General features: G+C 38.4%; 1 protein-coding gene across 4 annotated transcripts; it reads left to right on the forward strand.

The window, feature by feature from the left end:
- The first annotated feature begins 878 nt into the window (after nt 1-878).
- znf512 (zinc finger protein 512) lies at nt 879-20507 on the forward strand. 4 transcript variants are annotated; one of them, XM_038304134.1, is made up of 16 exons: nt 879-1139; nt 2071-2073; nt 2806-2939; nt 3039-3085; nt 3538-3596; nt 5335-5897; nt 6326-6424; nt 6719-6843; nt 8811-8897; nt 10741-10839; nt 10927-11094; nt 11240-11437; nt 12100-12201; nt 13951-14013; nt 15497-15595; nt 19551-20507. In XM_038304134.1, exons 3-16 carry the CDS (start codon nt 2843-2845, stop codon nt 20169-20171), a joined length of 2427 nt encoding a protein of 808 aa, XP_038160062.1. In that variant the 5' UTR covers nt 879-1139; nt 2071-2073; nt 2806-2842; the 3' UTR covers nt 20172-20507. The 4 variants fall into 4 exon arrangements, with proteins under 4 accessions (XP_038160062.1, XP_038160061.1, XP_038160060.1 ...); XM_038304133.1 differs by lacking the exon at nt 2071-2073 and having other exon boundaries at nt 2803-2939; XM_038304132.1 differs by lacking the exon at nt 2071-2073.
- Nucleotides 20508-21056: the final 549 nt, after the last annotated feature.

The raw sequence follows: 21056 nt of genomic DNA on the forward strand, positions 1-21056 counted from the left end.
CGTTTTAAAAGTATAAAATAAAGCTATATAACTTTTTTTTAACCCTTTATAGGGAACTCAATTAAATATTTTGAAAATCAAAATTTCAAGCCAATAGTGTTAATGGAATCCAGGACAAGACCTTGTTACCTTTGTAACATTCAAAAAAATATGATATTATGATGGCAAAAATTAATATCAGTTTATTTTTTTTTAATAGGAAACGCCAACTTGCCTGAATTTATTAAGAAACATAACAAAAGTACTTCTACAAGAAATTCCCGAAAAACACTCTGAGAGTGAAAGAAACACATTATTTTGGTACGACAAATTAATGCTGATACTGGCACTTACATTGTTATAGTTTATAAACCTAAATAATTAAATAATTGTTAACAAGGCTTATTCATTTTTAAATTTACTTTTTAACTTTTCAATGAGATTTTTATCTTTTTTTTCTTGACTTAACTTTTTTTTCAACTTAATGTACAGTATCATTCAAGGGCTCATCTAATTGGTCAAATGCTAAAACATGATGTGCAGCCATGTAGCCATGACTGGATATAGATATTCTGCTTCTAGACCTCACTGGGGGACATGGGGAGGGCTCCATTTGTAAGGGGTATGCAAGTGATCAAAAACAGTAACTTGTCCTTTAAAGGGTTAGCTACATAATATAAAAGCAGTATTTTGTTAAACAAAAACTTGTTACCTTAAAAGGATATAATCTATTTGTCAATTACTGTGAGAATTAGAGTTCTCTGACACGGAAATATTTGCCTTTCAAAGAAAGAAAAGTCCTTCAAAAGAAAAAAATAAATAAAATTCTGGGGGGGGGGGGGGGGGGGAAATCATCCTTATTCCATCGTGGAATGTCCTACAGTCCTTGAAGGCAGCAGCAGATGCGGGTCTTATTTGTTCTCTCCGGCAGGAGGAGGGCGTTCCGCTCAACAGCACATGCATCCAGTGGCTGCTGCATCCCTGCGTGTCAGAGCATTGCTTCATCTCTAGATGCGTCCAAACGCTTTAGATTTGCTCCGGTTTTAAATCAGGCATCCGGCCTGTTCCTGGATGGATGCCCTCCCTCTGCCGGGGGAAAGGAGACAGAGGAGGTCGGGCTGGTAGACATGGAGGCTGCAGAGGGAGTGAGCTGTAGGACGGTAGGCTCTGTGGCTCTGAGAAACAATGAAATGCGGTCAATTTAGATCGGATCTGACAGTCAGCCTGCAAACGTTTTACCCTTTATAACATTTTGCTTTTTCTCTTTTTTATTCAGAGAGACACAGATGGTGGCGGATTTTTTTTTATTTATTATTATTCTCAGCTGCACTAAAAAATATCTGCTTTACTGTAAACAGCCTGGGCTTCACTTTTTTATTAATTCTAACTTTTTCTCATTTGTATTTCATCGTTATTTCTGTGTTTTTGGCCTCTTATGCACATCCATCCCATACAAACACAGTCACATGTCAAATATGAATCAGATGCACAATGTAAACACAACAGGGACTGAAACTGAATCAGCAGCAGGATTTAGTACAACTTTTAAGAAGATTAAAATAACTCTAATCAATTTGATTATGAATCAAAACAATTCCTGCAATAAAAAGACTTCCTTCCCTTTATTTTAATTTTTGTAATTTAAAACAATTATTGAGCCTCACAGTGTATTATAGTACCATATATTGTGATCAATTAATTTTTAATTAATCACAATATGTTTTTAATTTGGGGGTTATCTTTATTTGTTCTTCTGTTATTAGTTTTTTATTCATTTTGAGAAAATATTTGTTGAATAAATTAAATATGAAAATCCTTTAATAAAATAATAGGGTCATTATATTCTATTATAACTACCTTTATCTAATATCTTATCATATATTAGTGTCGTTATTAAATTATGGTTCTCACTTATTTATTTATTTTCCAACATTAAAATGAAGGCACATCAGTAGGATAAAAAAAATGTTTCCATTACTAGATGGATGCTACTATTTATTTATAATAGGATCATTTAAAGTGGCATTTTAAAAGGCTTATGCTTATTATTCAGATAATTATAGACTGCTACAAAATTCATAGAATTCAAAGCAAGTATTTATGTTATGTAATGTATAACATCTATTTTATGAAACAATATATCGTTTCCAAATATTGTGGCATCTAACCAAAAACAGGAAATAGAGGCAACTTTGTTAAAGTGCAGAATAAGCAAACAGTTTGATTGACATGACTTGCATCATTTTTATTTTTTCTTATTTTTTTTGGTTTACAACAAAAAAAACAAAAAAAAAATTTGCTACTAAATCAATGTGAAGAATATAATGCAGTTCCAGGTACTTAGAGATTCACTTCCATACAGAAAGCCCACATTCATATCTTCAGGTAACACAGAGTACATGTCAGACTAAATAATACTACTTCAGCGATAGTTTTAAGGTGTTGCTTTATTGTATGTCTCGTACCATGTCTTTCTTTTTTTTCTTTTTCTTCTTCTGTTTTACTTGTTCTGTTCTATTTACATTGCAGTGTCCATATGGACTGTAAAGCTCCCTGCATAATTATAATAAAGCAATTTATATGCATGAAACAAGTGGAGCAATATGGCAATTGTCATACTGCTACACTTGTGATAGTAAAATCTGTTGGGCTCTTTTTGGCATCAAGACAATTATTCTTATTGCCACATTGCCAGACAGGACACTGTAAAAAAAAAAAAATTTAATGCAGTAAATCATAAATAATTCAATTGAAGTCCTCCCTAAAAAAAATACATTTTCTAAAATGCTTAAAAACAATAAAGTCCTTTTTTATTTCTCTTGGCAGTGCTGATTTCCTCTGTGGCGGAGTTGTTTCTCCTAGTATGGACCCTGCCCACATCGGTGGGAATATGTCACCTTTATATGTGCCCAGGAAAAGGAACCCCTTCCAGTCCCAATCCAGAGGTGCAACATGTCCAGGTGAAGAGACAAAAAAACTAATTTGTTTTTTATTTTCATATTTGAAAGGACTGTCCTGATAATTTAGGATTTCTTGTTTGTATCTTCTTCACACATCAGCTGTTCCAAAGTTTCCTGACAGACTAAATACCTTGGAGTATCCAGAGGTGAGGAGTAGAGATCAACCAACAGGTTTTTTTTTTGTTTTTTTTTAAGATGATACTGATTATTGTGACATCATCCTAACTGATCCGCCATTTGTTCTGCCGAAGTTATCAAGCTGATTCTCCTAAACACTGCTTTCTCTTCCTCGGCTTAAAAGATAAATATAATGCTAAAAAAAGTTACACAAGTTTCGATGTAAACAAAAAAAAAACATTTAAGAATTAAGCAAACAAAAGAAGACATAAGCAAACAGATTAAGCAGGAATGAATGCATTTAATGTGATCTCAAGGTGTGGCTCCTAGAAGCACTAATCAGTATTGTCATATATCAGTCATAGCAGCACCATATCAGATAACAAGAAAAAAAAACGTTTTGCATCCTGTAGCTCTTCTTTATAAGCTTGTTGATTCATGCAGACGTCCTTCTCACTGATCTGTGCTTGTTTTGTTGAAGAATGAAGAGTCTCAAGATCAAAACGATGTCAGGAGGAAGAGAGCTTACAGCAGAAAAAGGTAAGAAAAAACTTGGCCTTATGGGATTTATTGAATATAGCTAAATAGCAATGGTGGTTCTGCTTCTGAATCAGCATTGTTTCTAAAAAAAAATTCAGAGATACATTTTTTGGAGTAACATTTTTGCTCAATGTTGTTTTTTGCTTCGTCTTTTTAGTTCTTCCTAAAAGCAAAATCTTTCATTTGTCATCTCGGATTTTCTAATTACCTACTCAAGCCATTTTTCGTAATAAATCTTAGTGGAATTTCTGGGAATTTTAACGTGATACATTTAAGAATGAAACATTATGATATTGATATTTTTACCTGTAAAGGTTCACATCAATTCAATTAAGTTTATGTGTAGACCTTTGATTTAATGTGTTGTTAACTCTTCAGCAATCTCTCACATTTAGCATGCATGCAGCAACAGTGGAGAGAAAAAAAACACTTTTAACAGGAACAAATTCCAGCGGAACCAGAATCAAAGTGAGCGGCCATCTGCCGAGGCCGACTGGTATTCAAGGATATAGAAGCAGACTTACAAAAAGAGCTTAGAGGCACTGATCTATGAATACTTTCTGTTAGAAAAGATAATAGTAAGCAATCTCCACAAGGGGTTCTGGGAAAGAACCAGCTGAGCAGAAGTGCTTCGAAACTGTTTTTATTTCAAAGGGAGGAAGAAGAGGAGATCAAATCTGAGCGTATAGCTATGTCTAGGAGAGAATCAGGGCTTAAAAAAAAAAAATCTGACCCAACTGAAGATGTTGATGGCAGCAACCGATATCTCCCTCCAGGATGGTGACACGGCCTGGTCCTGTTAGGCTGTGGCATCATCACATTGACCAGGACCAGAAGCTGCTAGGACTCAAAAAAACAGAGAGAGAACAGAAAGTTAGGGGCTTAAATAACGATTACTGGAGAACTGGAGAAAAGAGATAGAAGTAAGCATAATAATATAAAGTTGTCCCTTTGCCTTCCAGCAGTCTAAGCCTATAGCAGCATTACTATAGAGATATTAGAGGATAACCTGAGCTACTCCAACTATAAGCTTTATCAAAAAGGAAAGTTTTAAGCCTAGCCTTAAAAGTAAACAGGGTGTCTGCCAGTGATTATCCTCTGCCGCATTCGGTGCCTATTTTCATAACATTCAATATGATCTGGTTAAGAAAATAAAAAACTGAATATGAAAATAAGATTTAGATCTTTTTAAGTCTTACTTTTAAATTAGTACTAAAGCAATTATGAAGTACTACAAACAGAACTCAACTTTTAGTCCAGTCTATTGGCTGAGAAATGAATTTGACTTAGACCACTTTACAGTATGGCATACATACATGCGTGCATAGTACATACATGTTAGTCTGACTTTTAATCATGTAAAATCGGACAACTTTCGGGATGAATTTAACTAGTAGTTAAAAATAATGTTGTTGTTTTTTTTTTTATTATTACATTTTTTCCTACTTGCATTTGTTTTATTTTCCTATATTTGAATCATGAAAAGCACTTTGCATTGTCTTTGTACTGAATTGTGCTATACAAATAAATTTGCCTTGCCTTTTAAGAAAAAGATTTAAAAAAATAAATTAAAAAAATAACAGGACTTGAACCAGGGCCTATCTCCAAGCTTATATCTACTGTATACAGCAGGTTTTATTGCAGCTAAATCCTGTTTTCAGTCTGTTAACCTCATTATTATCTTTCACAGATATGCATTTGACAGATTTGTAGCATATTTGTTCTGTTTGTACACCAGGTATGAAGACCTCCAGAATGTTTCTTTGGGACCTGTGGATTATCCGACCTCCAGCTGCTCTGTGATGTCATCAGGCAGCCTGGCAAATGGCTCAGAGGAAAGGTCTGCAAACCTCCCATCAAGACAGTTAGGGAAAGATGTTTGGCCTGAAGGGCCAGAAATGAGCCAGGAGCAGCCCAACCCTGAGGATCAGCCCTGGAAGTCCACCGGGGAGCAAGGTCCTGAAGCCTGGACTCCAGGTAGAGAAGAACCCCAGGACCTGGGCTGGAGCTCCGGCAGAGACGCAGAAGGACACTCAAGTCAGGAGGAGACCTGGATGCCTGACAGAGATGGATCCCATCCTGGACAAGAGCAAGCTTGGGTCATAACGCAGGAGCAAGGTCCTCGGTCAGGATGGGGAGAGGACAGAGATCAAAAGCAGGATCAGGCCTGGAACGGAGGACGGGATCCAGGAGGAAACAAAGCCTCCATAGCAACAGTGCAAGGGTGGGGAAACGGTCAAGGTCAGGATGAGCAAGCCTGGAGCGATTCAAGCAGGGAGCGAGGAAACATTTGGAGACCCGGTAATCACTCGCATGTTTCCCCATTTGTAAGGAAATCTTACATTGAAAAATAAAGATAGCCTAATATTATTCAGTTTTATTTCTAGTATAAGGGGGAAAACCTTCTTTAATCATTTTATATTTACATTTTTTGAAAATCATTTTAAAGACCTGAATATAAAGAAGGTCCAGAGAACAGAGGTGGAGCCCAGTAATGCTGTTAATAAAGTACTTCTACCACCAGAGGGCAGCGTGTCCTCTAGGTTGCTATATTTTTGTAAAACCTTCAGTCACAGATACTTTTCTAACACATGAATAAATATCAGTGAGCCAGAAAAGTATAAGTTCTTCCTTGTTATAGCTGTATATGAATTAAGCTAAAAAAATACATTTTATTATAAAAATGATGTGTTTATGCTGAAAATCCTCTCGTTTATCTCACTGTTTAGATGCAGTCAGCTTTGGTAAAAGTTCAGCAGCCCAAATAAATGAGGATAAGAAACCTGTCATGCTTCCAATCAAGAAAGAACCTCCGACTTACCCCCCAGGTGAGAAAAAAAAAAACATATTTAACCATTTAATTAAACATAATGTAGTTTTATTTAGTCTCATTGATTAGTCATGAAAATTCATTTCACCTCTAACCCTAACCTGTCAAGATGTCTGAGAAATGCTCTTGGACCTAAAATATAGGTGAATTAAGATTTTTTTTTTTATATATATATATATAAAATATTTCAAGTAGAAAAAAAAAATTACATTTGGTGCACAGATAACAGATTGTTAGATCATTCTGAACAAAATTTTTAAAAGAAACTAATTTTCTTCTCCAAATTCTCCAGGGAGCCAAGAGGAGTGCTGGCAGCTCCAGATTGTGGCCAAAGGAAGGGTCACGTGTCCCAAATGTAAAAGTGTGAGCAGGAAAACTGTAGAAGGGCTGAAGAAACATATGGAGAACTGCAGACTGGTGAGCCCAATTCAGTTTATTTATATGGCACCAATTCAGAGTTAGATTTGGACATTTGGGCATTTTAGCCTAAGGATAAAAATCTGGTAAACTATTCCATTGTATTTTAGGCTGTATTTGTTCAAGTTATTTTCATGCTGGAGGTGAACTCCATCCAGTCTCTGTTCTTTTGCTCCCTCTAACATGTTTTCTTCTAGGATATTTCCATTGTTAATCCATCCATTTTCCCATCAAATCAGAACAACTCCCATTTTTCAGTTGAAGAGAAGCTTCCCCACAGCATAATGCCACCAGCACCGTGTTTCGTTTGTAGAGATGGTATGTTCACAGCGACTACTAGTTTAACTCCATTTGGTCTTCAAGTGGTGCTCTTACTCTCATCTGCTCTCATTCTATTTTATTTCCAAGCCAGTTGCCAGGTCTGCTAATGCTAATATTAAACAAACCACACACAAAACTTACCAATTTAGAGGAAAAGCTGACATTCTGAAATTATGGGCTTCTGCACTCAAAAGCTTCACCAATATTTATGCTCATTTTGTGTCTTTGATGGTTTTTTTGGCTTGAATTCTAGTTAGCTGTTGCTAGCTACTAGGATCTGGCAACCCCCGAGCTCCGTCTCACATGACTTCCTCCTGCTTTTGTGTTGATGTTAACCAGACGTAAATATTTATATATTTTGAACCCGTCAACATTTATAAAACAATAATTTGTATAGTATTTTTTTATTAAAATTGATATGCACCATTCTAGACATTCTGTGGATGTAGTTAAAAGTAAATTGGAGAATTTTCGCAAATTTTTGACACATGCACAACCCAGTACCCGCTCCAGAGAGGGAATGCCTATTAAACAAGTGCGAGAGCATGCATGAGCCCATTTCACCTCGTGCACCCTCTGTTTAAAAGTTGCTGTTTGCATTGCTCATACGAGCTTACTTTCCAAAATAAGATTTGCTTTTTTTTTTTTTTTTAAGTGACAAAGGGGGCGAGCACGTAGGACAGCCTTAGGTAAACATGTCACCAGAATGATTAACAATTAGGAGGAACACTTATTTTTATGATTCACCTGGAAAAAGAACGTCCTCCACTATACCTTTAAGTTAATCACTTTGATGAAAACTTTTTAGCTATTACCTTTAGACTTTGGCTTCAACTGACCAGAGCTCCTTCTTCGTCCTGTTTGCTGTAAATGACACTAAATTAAACTTTTTATGCCTACATATTTGTTTTTCATCTCACTTTCTCATAATGATCAGATACTTAACCAGCGTCAATATTCCTGCTAAATAGTGTTATCCAAATAGCATGATCCTACCACTACCATGAATTATCAGTTGAGAAGGAAGACTGTGTCTTGGGAGGTTTGCAGTTGTCCATCCTTCCTTTTTAGGTCCTTTTATGGGACTCAGCTTTGTGGGATGTTCTAATTATTTATTTATTATGAATTTTCTCCACAACTGCTTTGACCTCTTATCTGTGTTCCTTATACCTCATTGTGGTTTTTACTCACTAATTTGCTCTAAAAAAAACTCTAAGTTCTTCACAGAGCAGTTGTTAATGTGTTTGCATTAAACTCTATGCAGGCGGACTCCGTTTACTAATCAAAATATTTTATTCAGTGGTGTAAAATGAGATAGACTATTTGTAAGATATTCCGAAAAAAATTTTTTATTTATTGAGAAATATTACTTCTTATTTGCTTTCCTTTCTGTTGCTCAAATATACACCCCATAGTGTTTATCTGTCAAATCCTAGCAAGATACACGGAAATGTGTTGTATCCTGAGAAAACGCGGAGAAGTTTAACATATGTGAATCATTTTGCAGAAGTTCCGATGCATTTAATATGATCCTGTGTTGATTCCTCAATGTCGAACCAAATGTATTAATTTGCTTTAAATTCTGGGTGGAAAGCATTAAGTTTGTTAAACAGTTGTTGTCATTTCAATGTGATGTCAATCTGCAGCAACCTTTTACCTGTCAGCACTGTGGGAAACAGCTGAAATCCTCCACAGGGATGAAGTATCACATCATGGCTGACCACAGCCACCTGGTGAGATTACTATCTGCTTTTCACTTTTTATTTCTTCCATCATTTTCCAGTATTTAAACCACATAATCGATTAATGTTGTCTTGATCTATTTTATATTTTAGTCATCCAAAAAAACATTTTGATTTTAGTTTAAGTTTATTCAGACTTTTAAAGAAAAAACAGACTCACATCATGTTTACATAGATAATATTCTGACCACAAAAAAAAAACATGCCAAAGTAAATGTGAAACAGATTTTTGATTATGTGAAATTCATTGTAATGATGCTTTTGATTTACCTTTGAGCTGTGGAACTGGGATTTTGTTCCATTTTCCCATTGATTTCTTGAACGCTGAATCTCCATTGCTCCTACAGCCACTGTTACAACCATAACTATATATGTCCAGAGATGGTATTAATATCAGAAACTGTTCAGAATCAGGCACAAAAGGAATATCGATTATGTTGGCCTGCATCTTCATCTCAGATGTTAGCTCACTGATCATCATTTAGTCGGCTACCGAAGTTAGCCTGATGTAGTCCTATTCAATTCTAGTCAGAATATGAGTCTGATACTGCTCCATAGAGCTGTGATTATGGGGCGTGTTTTGAACAAACCAGGAAAAAAAATGCCTCTGCACTCAATTGGATAGACCTACAACCAATAAGAGCAACGGAGTGCGTGACGTATGTTAAGCGATGCATAGTTGTTGTCAACAAAAATCAAAGCGTGCAGTTGCACGCCTAGAATAAGATAAGCCTTGATCACGTTTCTCTGTTCCTCTTTTAAAATTAATTTGCTGTCGATATCTTCTAGAACAGACCTAATAGCAGAATCTACACACCTCAACTCTCCAGCTGCAGCCATTGTTGTTGTCACCCAAGCGCGCTTTGGTCACGTGGTTGATTACGTTACTGTTGATCATCTGTCCATCATCGTATAAAGCCCGCCCTGACAATTTGATTGGATCGCCAGATGGTGGGCGATCATACTCGCGCTACTATGGAGCAGAGCCAGACCGAACTTCCCGACCTCAAACCTTGTGGGCGGGACTAAGTTCGGAATGGCACCCAGGCTATACCGAAGTAGCAGCGAGGCTGAAATTTTGGCAAGAGTCTAAAAAAAGACATTACAGCTGAGAGAAAATATCCATATCTTTCTAAGGAATTATTTTTTTACATTTTCATTTTAAGGATTATTTTTATGTTCATGTAACCCATCGAATAATAGTAGCAAGTTCTTATCTTATCTATTGTTCTTAATGTTTTTTTCCCACACTTTACAAAAAATTATATGATGTATGAATCCTGCTGATATATCAGATCAATGTCATATCAAAACGAAAAATTTGTATAGTGACAATCGTTGCCATTACAATATTTAAAACACTCATCTATCTACTATTTTGCACTTATAAGCTGCACTTAACATCTCGTCTTAAAAAAAAACACTAAAAAGTTATTTGTGAAGAACTGACTTATTATTACATATATTAGGGAAAAGCTACAAACAGTCAAAGAAGGGAAGTCCAACTACTGTTGAAAAAGTCAGCCATCTTAATTCTCCAAGTCTTCTTGGAAATCTGACTGTTTCATATGAAACTTTCCAGATTTTTCAGATCGTGAGCTTTCCAAACCAAATGAAACACACCATTAAACTCTACTGAACAGCATTTCTCCTTGTATTGTGTTACCTTGGTTTATTTCTTCATGATGTTTGTGTTATCTATTGAAAGTTTCCCTAAGTTTGATATATGATTTCTAGCTTGTACATTTTAAACAGCAGCTTTAAATGCGGCATTAATCAGTATTGCTAGAATGCTGACATTAAAACCTTAATTTTTCTGTTTTTCTCCTGAAAGCCATCAGCTGATGAAACCAAGGGCCTTGACGACCGCGCTATCAAAGAGAAGTTACGTAAAATACTTAAGAGACTGGGCAAACTGAAATGCTCTAAAGAGGTGAGGCATTGGTAATCCTGTCTTAAATAGTTTTTTTAGGAGTATAAAAGAACCATAAAGTATTTATTTTTCCTATTTTCTTTTCAGGGCTGCACTGCTGCCTTCACAAGCATCATGGGCTATGTGTATCACATGAAGAAGTGTGGGAAGGAAGAGTCTGAGTTGGAGAAGTTGCTGCTTAATTGCTCCCACTGTGGGAAAACATACAAATCCAAGGCTGGCCTGGAGTACCACCTGAAATCAGAGCATGCACCCGTGAGCTATCTGTCTAATTTATGTCCCTTACATAATAGATTTACAGTAATTTATCAGCACTACTTTCATAAATTAATATGCAAGTGCCAAAGAAGATTCCTGCTATTGTCACTTCTTGATGAAGGTTTCCACTCCTGCTTTTTAGACACCCCAGAAGACTGAAGAGGACGAGGCCCTGAAGGCCCAAAGGGAGGCTAACCCAGAGAGGACACCTAGTGGCCGAGTGCAGCGTGCCTCTGCACAGGTGGCCAACTTCCACCTGGCTGAGATCGCCAACAACGAACTGCCAAAAGACTGGCCCAAAAGGAAGTTTCAGTCAGACTTGGTGCCTGATGATAAAAAGGTAGGAAATGTGTTTTACATAAGATAAAAATAAACATGTTCTTTTAACACAGAAACTGGGTGTATGGCAGTCTTTATGGCTATGTTCACACTGCAGGCCTTGATGCTTAACTCCGAATTTTTTTTGTTGAATCCGTTTTTTTTTTTAGCTGCCGTTCATATTTCCAAATATATGCGACTTGTATGTGATCTACTGTGTGAACTGCAGTCATACAACGCAAGTGCCCTGCATGCGCAGTAGAAGACGCGATGACGTCACAGGCTAGTGTGCTCTGTGTTTAAGGAAGTAAACATGGATGGGAAAACCGGCGCGCATTTAGCGGTCTTTTCCAACCATTAAAACACAAAATTTTCAATATGGTTAAACATAAATACTGCTCTCCGCATCATCATCTGCCATTGTTGTTATTTTTCTTGTAGCATCTGCGTAGCAAGACGCAGAATAGTGACCTTTGTCGGGTATTAATGACGTTAAGGTTAGATGAATCCGACCTAGCCGTTCACACACAGGTCACATTTGAAAAGTATCCGATTCAGGACCACATTTCCAAGTGGCCTGGGTCAGATTGGAAAAAATCGGGGTCACTTCAGGATGCAGTGTGAACGTGGCCTAAGACAGGCTTTGATAACATACTCAAGTTATTTTGCTGTTGCCCTTTTTAGTTGAAATATGCGAGACCAGGCCTGCCAGCATTCAGCCAAGAAGTGCTAAGGAAGTGGAAGAATGAGGTGAAGCTGCAGAGGAAAGTCCATTGTCCTAACCAGGTAGGACACCCAACGATGACCTGTATGTAAACTTCCACACAGAAATTAGAACAAGTGGATTTCCAGAAGAAATTATGGAGTCTGACATGTTTTTTTGAAAGGTTGTACACTAACGCACTGTTAATTTTACTGACCAATGATCTGTGTTACTGAGTGTTGTCCTTAGCCAACAGTTTCAGGTAGCACTAAATGTCGCCATTGTGATCCACAGCAAAAATTTGACTATGGTCCCTGTAGGGGTGGAACATTGACAAAATCCACGGTTCGGTTCGGTTCACGGTTTCGTGGTCACGGTTTGGTTCGGTTTACTTTGATTGTTAGCCTGACATGTTGGTCGTGTTGCTATTAGCATAAACAAAACGTGTTGCACAATGCTTGCGCACTGTTGCACTTTTATCCACAACTTTCTTTCCGCCGTCATCTTAGGTCACTCCAAATGCAAAGCGGTCCCATACAGCAGACCTATAAAGTGCTTCTGGCGCATCTTCCAACTCCTGTTCTTTCCCTCTCAACATACCCACACAATTTTCCACAACAAATTATTTTTTCCTGCTACACCCGGCTACGCTGCTTCGCTTCTTCTTGTTTACTATTGGTGGTTGGCTTTGGTCGCACTACCGCCACCTTCTGCTCTGGAGTGTACACGCTTCGCCTATGAGAAAAAGGAGCAGCGCATGAACCGAACGCAACACACGCAAATCGAACCAAGACAGTCGAACCGAACAGTTCAGACGTTTTTATTAACCGTTCCGTGCCTAGGTCCCTGGTGTCCGTGAGTATGTCGCTCTGACATACTGTCAGACTCTTCACCGCTTCCTTTCAATGAAGTTGATGCTAACTGTGATATAGCTGAGTTTTTTATGTAATTCAGCAATCAGTGCTAGATAAGACTTTGTGCTGTTAGCAGCATCACAACAGCTGGGTTCTGGTTGCTCTCAGAGGAAAGAGCAGGGTGCCAGCGGGGAATTTGCCAATCCTGGTGTTCTCTGGAAAATGCCAAGCATCCTGCATGTTGTTGGGCTGTGAGCACAACCCCCATCTATGGACATTGGGCCCTCATACCATCCTCATGGAGTTGTTTCGTGCAGACACATGATTGAGGTCATTTTGCAGGGCTTTTGCAGGGCTCCTCCTATTGCTCCTTGCACAAAGGAAGACGTAGTGGTCCTGCTGCTGGGTTGTTGGCCTCCTACGTCCTCCTCCATTTCTCCTATGCTGACAAACACAGAAAACCTTCTTGCCACAGCTCACATTGATGAGCCATCCTGGATGAAGTGCAGTTCCTGAGCCCCTTGTTTGGGTTGAAGAGTCCGTCTCAAGCTACCACTAGTGTGAAAGCACCTCCAACATTCAAAAGTGGGCAAAACTTCAGCTGGAAAGCATAGTTACTGAGGAGTAGTCTGTGGTCCCCACTCCTTTATTTAGTGTGTCTTGCCAATTTCCAATATTTTCCACCTGTTGTCTATTCCATTTTCACAACAGAATGTTAAATTGATTGTCAATCGGTGTTGCTTCCTAAGTGGACAGTTGGATTTCACAGAAGTTTTATTTTTGGTTTTATTAAAGTTATATTGTCTTGTTTACGTGTTCCTTTTATTGTTTTTACCAGTGTGTAAAAAAGAGAAAAATTTTTCTTTTTCAAATGTTACATATGGATTTCAAAACGATACACTTTAATTTCAGTAAAGTTCAAACTAAAATGTGAATGTGCAAGTTATGTAATGAGTATTAATTTATATTTCCCCATAGGGCTGTGACTGCACATACACCAGTGTGTCAGGACTAAAAGCTCACCTGGGACTGTGCACAAAGGTACATTTTGTGTTGTCTCTCCAGAGCTTTTTCAAAATGTATGAAAATTGAAAAAGTTTAATCTTTTTTGTTTCTTTCTTTCTTTTAATATAGAGTGTAAGAGGACAAAGAAACATTCTTTATGTTTTCCTATGCTTAAAAAATTTGTAGAATAAGTAAATTTGTGTCATAGCCTGCGACACCCGTTTCAGCGCGGCCCGATGCCAGGCAGGTGACATTTGTAAACAAACCAATGGATGCACTGTAATAAAATTATACTGGCTTATTTTAATTTCCATTGACTACTTACCTTATTAAAAGGCTGCTATTTAAGGCTTCATTTTATTGCACTGTGGCCCTGATAAGGGATTGTATTGTTACCGTAGCTTGAAGAGGTAGGCATTTTATTTTCACATGGTTTGAAATTCCAGAAGTCCTTATATGCACAATTCAATAAAAAAAAATTTCTAATCCTCAAAATAGAAATAACACAATTTTCTATAATTCCATTGATGCAAGAAAACTAATAATGCATTATTACTTTAATGGAAGTTAAACTTAAAGCAGCAAATATCGTACAGCAGATTAGTGACACCTTGTTTGCATTATGTATTTCTTCCTACTTATTCATTTTGATAGTGGGCCGTTGTACACTTGGAGCCTTTAGGGGACTGATATAAGACTTTTACATTTTTGCGGCTCCAGACGGATCTCTTTTTTGTTTTCTTTTGGTCCAACATGCCTCTTTGAACATTTTGGGTTGCAGACTCCTGCTCTAGAGAAAGGATTTCCTACTAATTTAATATTTTAACCTTAGAAAACTTGTGTTTAAATGGATCAAACATCATTATTGGATTGTTATGAGGATGAAAAATATTTCGTATTCTGTTTTTTTATTCTTGAAGGGATTTACATCCACCTAGTGGTGGTTTACATGAATTACAAACTACCAATTGGTGCCTCCATGTCAAGCAGTGAGACCTACTACAGAAGCTGAGGAGTGACATTCTACTCTTTTTGTGCTGAGGGACACATCAACCTCTGTCAGCCTTGTCAGATCTGCTAAATAAACAAACACATAAAAGTTCTCTGAAATCGGAACTATAAAAAGCCCATGGTTGTTAGCTGTCTGACCATCAGCTGATAACTGTTGCATCAGAGTTCATCCTTTGTAGGATAACACAGAAAATAGCAATGTCTGCTGGGAGGACAGGCAAGTTGATGGACTACATTGTCCTTTTTTTGAAAATTCCTAATTAAACTTCACTGTTACAATTTCATTTCTGATGTGATGCTATTGATTTTTTGTAGAATGTCTCTCTATTAAAACAATACTTTATTATTGATCATAAAAAAACAAATTTGCTACACACTTTCCCTTTAAATGAATATAATTGTGAATTTCAACAGTAGCTTGCATGAGAGTAGTTGTTTAACTTAGTGACTTTTTGGTGAAACAATTCTTGCTTAAACTGATCATCTTGATTTTGCTTCCTTTATTCAGGGTGAATTTGAAGCTGGAAAATACAGATGTTTAATCTGCAACAAGGAGTTTAATTCTGAAAGTGGAGTGAAATACCACATAAACTCGGTTCATTCACAGGTAATAACAAGATGGCACGTCTCTTTCTTTCTCTCTTTCCTTTCTATTTTATCAGTTGATGATATTTGTTAGCTTCAATCAGTTCGATGAGTTACCAAAATTCTGTCGGAAGGATAAATACTTTCCTACCTAATAAACATTTTTACACAAACTGAAGTACGAAGGAGAATGTGTATAGTTCTCAGGTTAAGATATGTTCATTATCACTGAAACAAATAAAGGACATGAATGAATAATTTATTCTTTATTAAACTACCTAAGATCTGTTTGTTAATGATTGTACAGGCTAAAACACAAACACAAAGTGCTCTAAATAAAAAAAGTAATTTAAAAATCAACCTTTTTGTTGCATACAGTAACAGTGGAGAGGAAAAACTACATTTTAACAGGAAGAAAACTCCAGTAGAACCAGGTTTAATGTGAGTAGCCTTCAGGGAGTTCCTGAAATGGGGGTTCATGGAGACAGAAGCAGACATAGAAAAGGAACATAGAACCACTGATCCATAAATACTCTCTATGTTAGACAAGGTAACAGCAAACCAGCTCCACCAATGTCTCTTTCTTAAGAAAAGAACAGTTAGCCAGATGAGCTATGAGCCGGTTTTAATGTCGAAAGGCATGAAAGAGAGCACAGGCCAACTCTATCCTCTATAACCACAAGTGTCAATGGCAGCTGGCCAGCTGATATTCCCCTGTAGGAGGGTGTCACAGCGAGACGAAACCAGACCAAATGAAGCCCAAATGACAAAAAAGCAGAGAAAATATAAAACTAGTGGTTAAATAGACAAATATTGCAGAATTAGAGAATGGAGAGCAGAGTGAGGAAAAGTGGCCCCTATGTCCTTCAGCAGCCTTGGTTTATAGCAGCATAACTATACAGATTTATACTGTAACAGTATAAAAGAGACAAAAAAAGGATATTACGTGTGAGCCATTCAACTATAAGATTAAATAAAAAGGAAAGTTTTAAGCCCAGTCTTACTTAACAACTATTAATAAACAAATTGACCCCTATTCTTATTTTACTATATTAGAGAAACCCAGAATATAAATATTCTACCCTGTTAGATAAAACATCTCCACTCTGAGGTTATTTTCACATTAAGGTCTCCCCTCAGTCATTATTTCTGTTAAAGAAAACGATTTATAGGTCTAAAACTGTAACAAAGTTGTTGAATCTTTAAAGTAAAAAGAAAGGCTACGACCACCTCCTCAGTTTCTTTGAGCAAAAATTTTCGACTCCTAAAAAGCAATATTTCTTTACCCATTAAAGATCCATTGAGGGTCAGAGCTTATAAAGGTTTCACCCTTCAAGCCTATCTCTAGGGGTTTAATGGCAGAGCAGGATGTAGTCTATGGTGGGTCCATCTGGACCACAAACATAAAGCATTTACTCAGATAAAACAGATTTAAAGTTAGTCTCAGGCATGCGGAATAATAGGTGCACCCTGCCCAACCAGGTTACACTGAGGAGAAATCATTTTTGGTCAGGGCATTTGCTAAGATCGCAAACATACTATTGTACAGTGAATAAAGACAACAAAGGTTATGGACTGTAACAGTATAAAAGAGATAAAAAATGATATGTGGGATGATGCGGCAGCATAATGAGCCCCACAAACCTCAGAAAATAAAGCAGCTTGATGCTAGAAATTCGGCCGTATTGATGATTGAATACAGACGTCAATTCACAAACCAACCGCAACATTGTAAACCCACTCAAAACATTCCCCATAAATGCTTACCTCCTAACTGTCTATCCCATGCATAGAAATCTTTCAAGATACTAACAATACTAATGCAAAATGTGTGCTTTGTGATTAAATTGTATCTATATAGAAACTATTGTATGAGTTTGAGAGACTAACTTTTAAATAATCCCAACAAGAATCTTAACAGCAATTATTCTCCGTACATTGATGGACAAACAGTTGATTAGTTATAACCAGGGGAGTTTTATTGCCTTTTTATTTACATAAATCTAATTTGTCCAACTGTTCCTTTAAAATTAACAGCTTCTAATTAACTATTTTTGCAGTTTATTTAAAAAATGAGAACAAAGAGTTTGTTTTTATCAAGTAAAAAAGGAAAACAATTGTCCCATTACTCTGAGCATGCATGCAGTGATAGTGGAGGAAAACAACTGCCTGTTAGCAGGAAGAATCCTCTGGGAGATCCAGGCTTAATATGAGACGGGGTTAAAGGAGCCTTGACAGTGACGTTTTTGAGTCGCATGCACTCACCGGCCACTTTATTAGGTACACCTGTCCAACTGCTCGTTAACACTTATTTTCTAAGCTGCCAATCACATGGCGGCAACTCAGTGCATTTAGGCATGTAGACATGGTCAAGACAATCTCCTGCAGTTCAAACCGAGCATCAGTATGGGGAAGAAAGGTGATTTGAGTGAATTTGATCGTGGCATGATTGTTGGTGCCAGAAGGGCTGGTCTGAGTATTTCAGAAACTGCTTATCTACGGGATTTGAACGCACAACCATCTCTAGGGTTTACAGAGAATGGTCCGAAAAAGAAAAAACATCCAGTGAGCGGCAGTTCTGTGGGCGGAAATGCCTTGTTGATGCCAGAGGTCAGAGGAGAATGGCCAGACTGGTTCGAGCTGATAGAAGGGCAACAGTGACTCAAATAACCACCCGTTACAACCAAGGTGGGCAGAAGAGCATCTCTGAACGCACAGTACGTGGAACTTTGAGGCAGATGGGCTACAGCAGCAGAAGACCACACCGGGTGCCACTCCTTTCAGCTAAGAACAGGAAACTGAGGCTACAATTTGCACAAGCTCATTGAAATTGGACAATAGAAGATTGGAAAAACGTTGCCTGGTCTGATGAGTCTCGATTTCTGCTGCGACATTCGGATGATAGGGTCAGAATTTGGCGTCTACAACATGAAAGCATGGATCCATCCTGCCTTGTATCAACGGTTCAGGCTGGTGGTGGTGGTGTCATGGTGTGGGGAATATTTTCTTGGCACTCTTTGGGCCCCTTGGTACCAATTGAGCATCGGTGCAACGCCACAGCCTACCTGAGTATTGTTGCTGACCATGTCCATCCCTTTATGACCACAATGTACCCAACTTCTGATGGCTACTTTCAGCAGGATAATGCGCCATGTCAAAAAGCTGGAATCATCTCAGACTGGTTTCTTGAATATGACAATGAGTTCACTGTACTCAAATGGCCTCCACAGTCACCAGATCTCAATCCAATAGAGCATCTTTGGGATGTGGTGGAACGGGAGATTCGCATCATGGATGTGCAGCCGACAAATCTGCGGCAACTGTGTGATGCCATCATGTCAATAAGGACCAAACTCCCTGAGGAATGCTTCCAGCACCTAGTTGAATCTATGCCACGAAGAATTGAGGCAGTTCTGAAGGCAAAAGGGGGTCCAACCCGTTACTAGCATGGTACCTAATAAAGTGGCCGGTGAGTGTATTTAGTGCTACTTGGTCCCAATATAATTTCCCATCGGGAACCTAGGAGCACTAACTTGCTAACTGGTTAGCAACGATGCTTCAGAGAAATCGGCCACAACCAAACGTGTTTGCGAACCTTCTGCCACAACAATCCCGCCCCCTTGATAATCGACCAATCGCATTTACTTTATTCACTTGTGTAAAGTCGGGCACCACTCGGGAGAATTTGGAACTGCAACCATTGGAACAGCAGCTTCCCTACGACTTTAAGGGATCCTTCCTCTGCTGTGCTTTGTATATGCAGTATGAACTTAGACTGTGTAATTCTGAAATGTGGTCAATGAACAATCTTGTCTTGCCAAGAAAAGCAACTCCTGTAAATGAAAGTTATGATCGGATGTGTTTCTTTTCGTTGCACAAGTTAGATGAATTTAGCTTTCATCCATTAAACTTAGCAGTGTTGCTTTGCTTTGCTTTGCTGTTATTTTCACTTCTGTCTTTGCTTTATGTCCTGACAGGACTGGTTCGTCACAAACAAAAAAGCATCTAAGAAGTTCGAAAGGTTCCTCAAGAACCACTCAAAAGAGGCTGTTAATCCAGACAAGCAAACTGCTGATCAGTACCACCATCACCACCTGCACCAGCCGCACCACAAGCAGCATCACCATTATCACTATCAGCAGCACCAGCAGCATCCACTGCAGCCACTGCATCACCTCCAGCACCAAGCCCCCTTCCTCCACCCAGAGCAGCAGAGCCTCCACCCACAAGAGGACCCCCAGCTTCAGCAGCCGGAGCTCCACTACACTCCTCTGGAACCTCCCACTGGACCAATGTGGTTAGACATGGACCGCAAGGAAGCTGTTCCAGGACCAGAGCACATCAACATTCACATAGTCAATGCGATCAAATCTGAAGAGGACTGCAATGAGATAATGGAGGTTCAAGGGACAGTCAAGGGAGAATCACTTGGAGAAACAGGGATGGTGGACGTAAAACAGGCAAACTGCTTTGCTTTCAGCACCAGCGGCTCACCCAGCGAGATGGAGACAGGGCTTCACGACAGGCAGCGCCAGATCGTCCAGTGGAACCTGAAACAGCCTGGGGTTGTGGAGCCCCATGCTGACTCTGCAAAATGAGACCGAGAAACGATGGCAGGACTTTGCATCAGCTGCTAAAATGAATGATGCAACACTCAGCTGCTTCTATGAACACAAAGAAATAAACCTGCAGAACATTGTGATGTAACGGCAGCTGAAGATGATGATGCACTACAGCTGGAACGCTTTGGAGGTTAAAAATGACTTCCAGCTGATGAAGGACACCTAGCATGAAGCCTCGGATTTAACACTTTGATCACTCTATACGGTTGCCAAATGTAGTCACATTTTTTGTCTGGGCATTTTTACCAGTTTTAAATATGCTGGTGAAGATTCTCAGTCATCCAGGTCATAGTCATCCCCAAAAAAAATGAAAATTAAAAACAATCCACTGGACTTTGTATCCAAGTTTGAAGAAGTTTTACTTCCCATTCAGGAAACTTTTTAAATTAAAAATCTCAGGAACAGTGTTAAGTTTGAGGTTTTATACAGTAGCCCAACAAAGCCTTGTTTTTGTTTTGAAAACATACACATTAAAACGGGAATCCTTAGTGCATCCTAAGGACAAAACCTGAGACCAAATATGAGCGGAGTGGTGTGTGCAGTTCAGTGCAGTGAGGAATGCTCAGATATTTATATTGGAGAAACCAAACAACCTCTCCACAGACGCTTTGCCCAACACAGAAGAGCGACCTCCTCGGGACAAGACTCTGAGGTACATCTACACCTTATGGACAAAGAATTTTCTTTTGAGGACCAGAATGTTTTCTATTTGAACAAAGAAAATAGGTGGTTTGAGAGGGACGTGAAGGAAGCCATCTATGTTAAGAAAGAAAAACCAACCTTAAACAGAGGAGGTGGACTCAGATTTGTAGTTTTCAAAAACCTACAATACAGCAATTGAGTTAATGCCTTCCCGCTCTC

This window comes from Cyprinodon tularosa, unplaced genomic scaffold (genome assembly GCF_016077235.1).
Source record: "Cyprinodon tularosa strain WSP-4 unplaced genomic scaffold, ASM1607723v1 ctg526, whole genome shotgun sequence".
Taxonomy (NCBI): Eukaryota; Metazoa; Chordata; class Actinopteri; order Cyprinodontiformes; family Cyprinodontidae; genus Cyprinodon; species Cyprinodon tularosa.

Bases quoted from the DNA above. Each gene is read 5' to 3' on its own strand.
- znf512 (XM_038304134.1), top strand. From the start codon at position 2,843: ATGGACCCTGCCCACATCGGTGGGAATATGTCACCTTTATATGTGCCC. The intron at 3,086-3,537 runs GTGAGGAGTAGA...GTTTTGTTGAAG, and splicing joins ATACCTTGGAGTATCCAGAG to AATGAAGAGTCTCAAGATCA. The intron at 6,844-8,810 runs GTGAGCCCAATT...GTCAATCTGCAG, and splicing joins ATATGGAGAACTGCAGACTG to CAACCTTTTACCTGTCAGCA.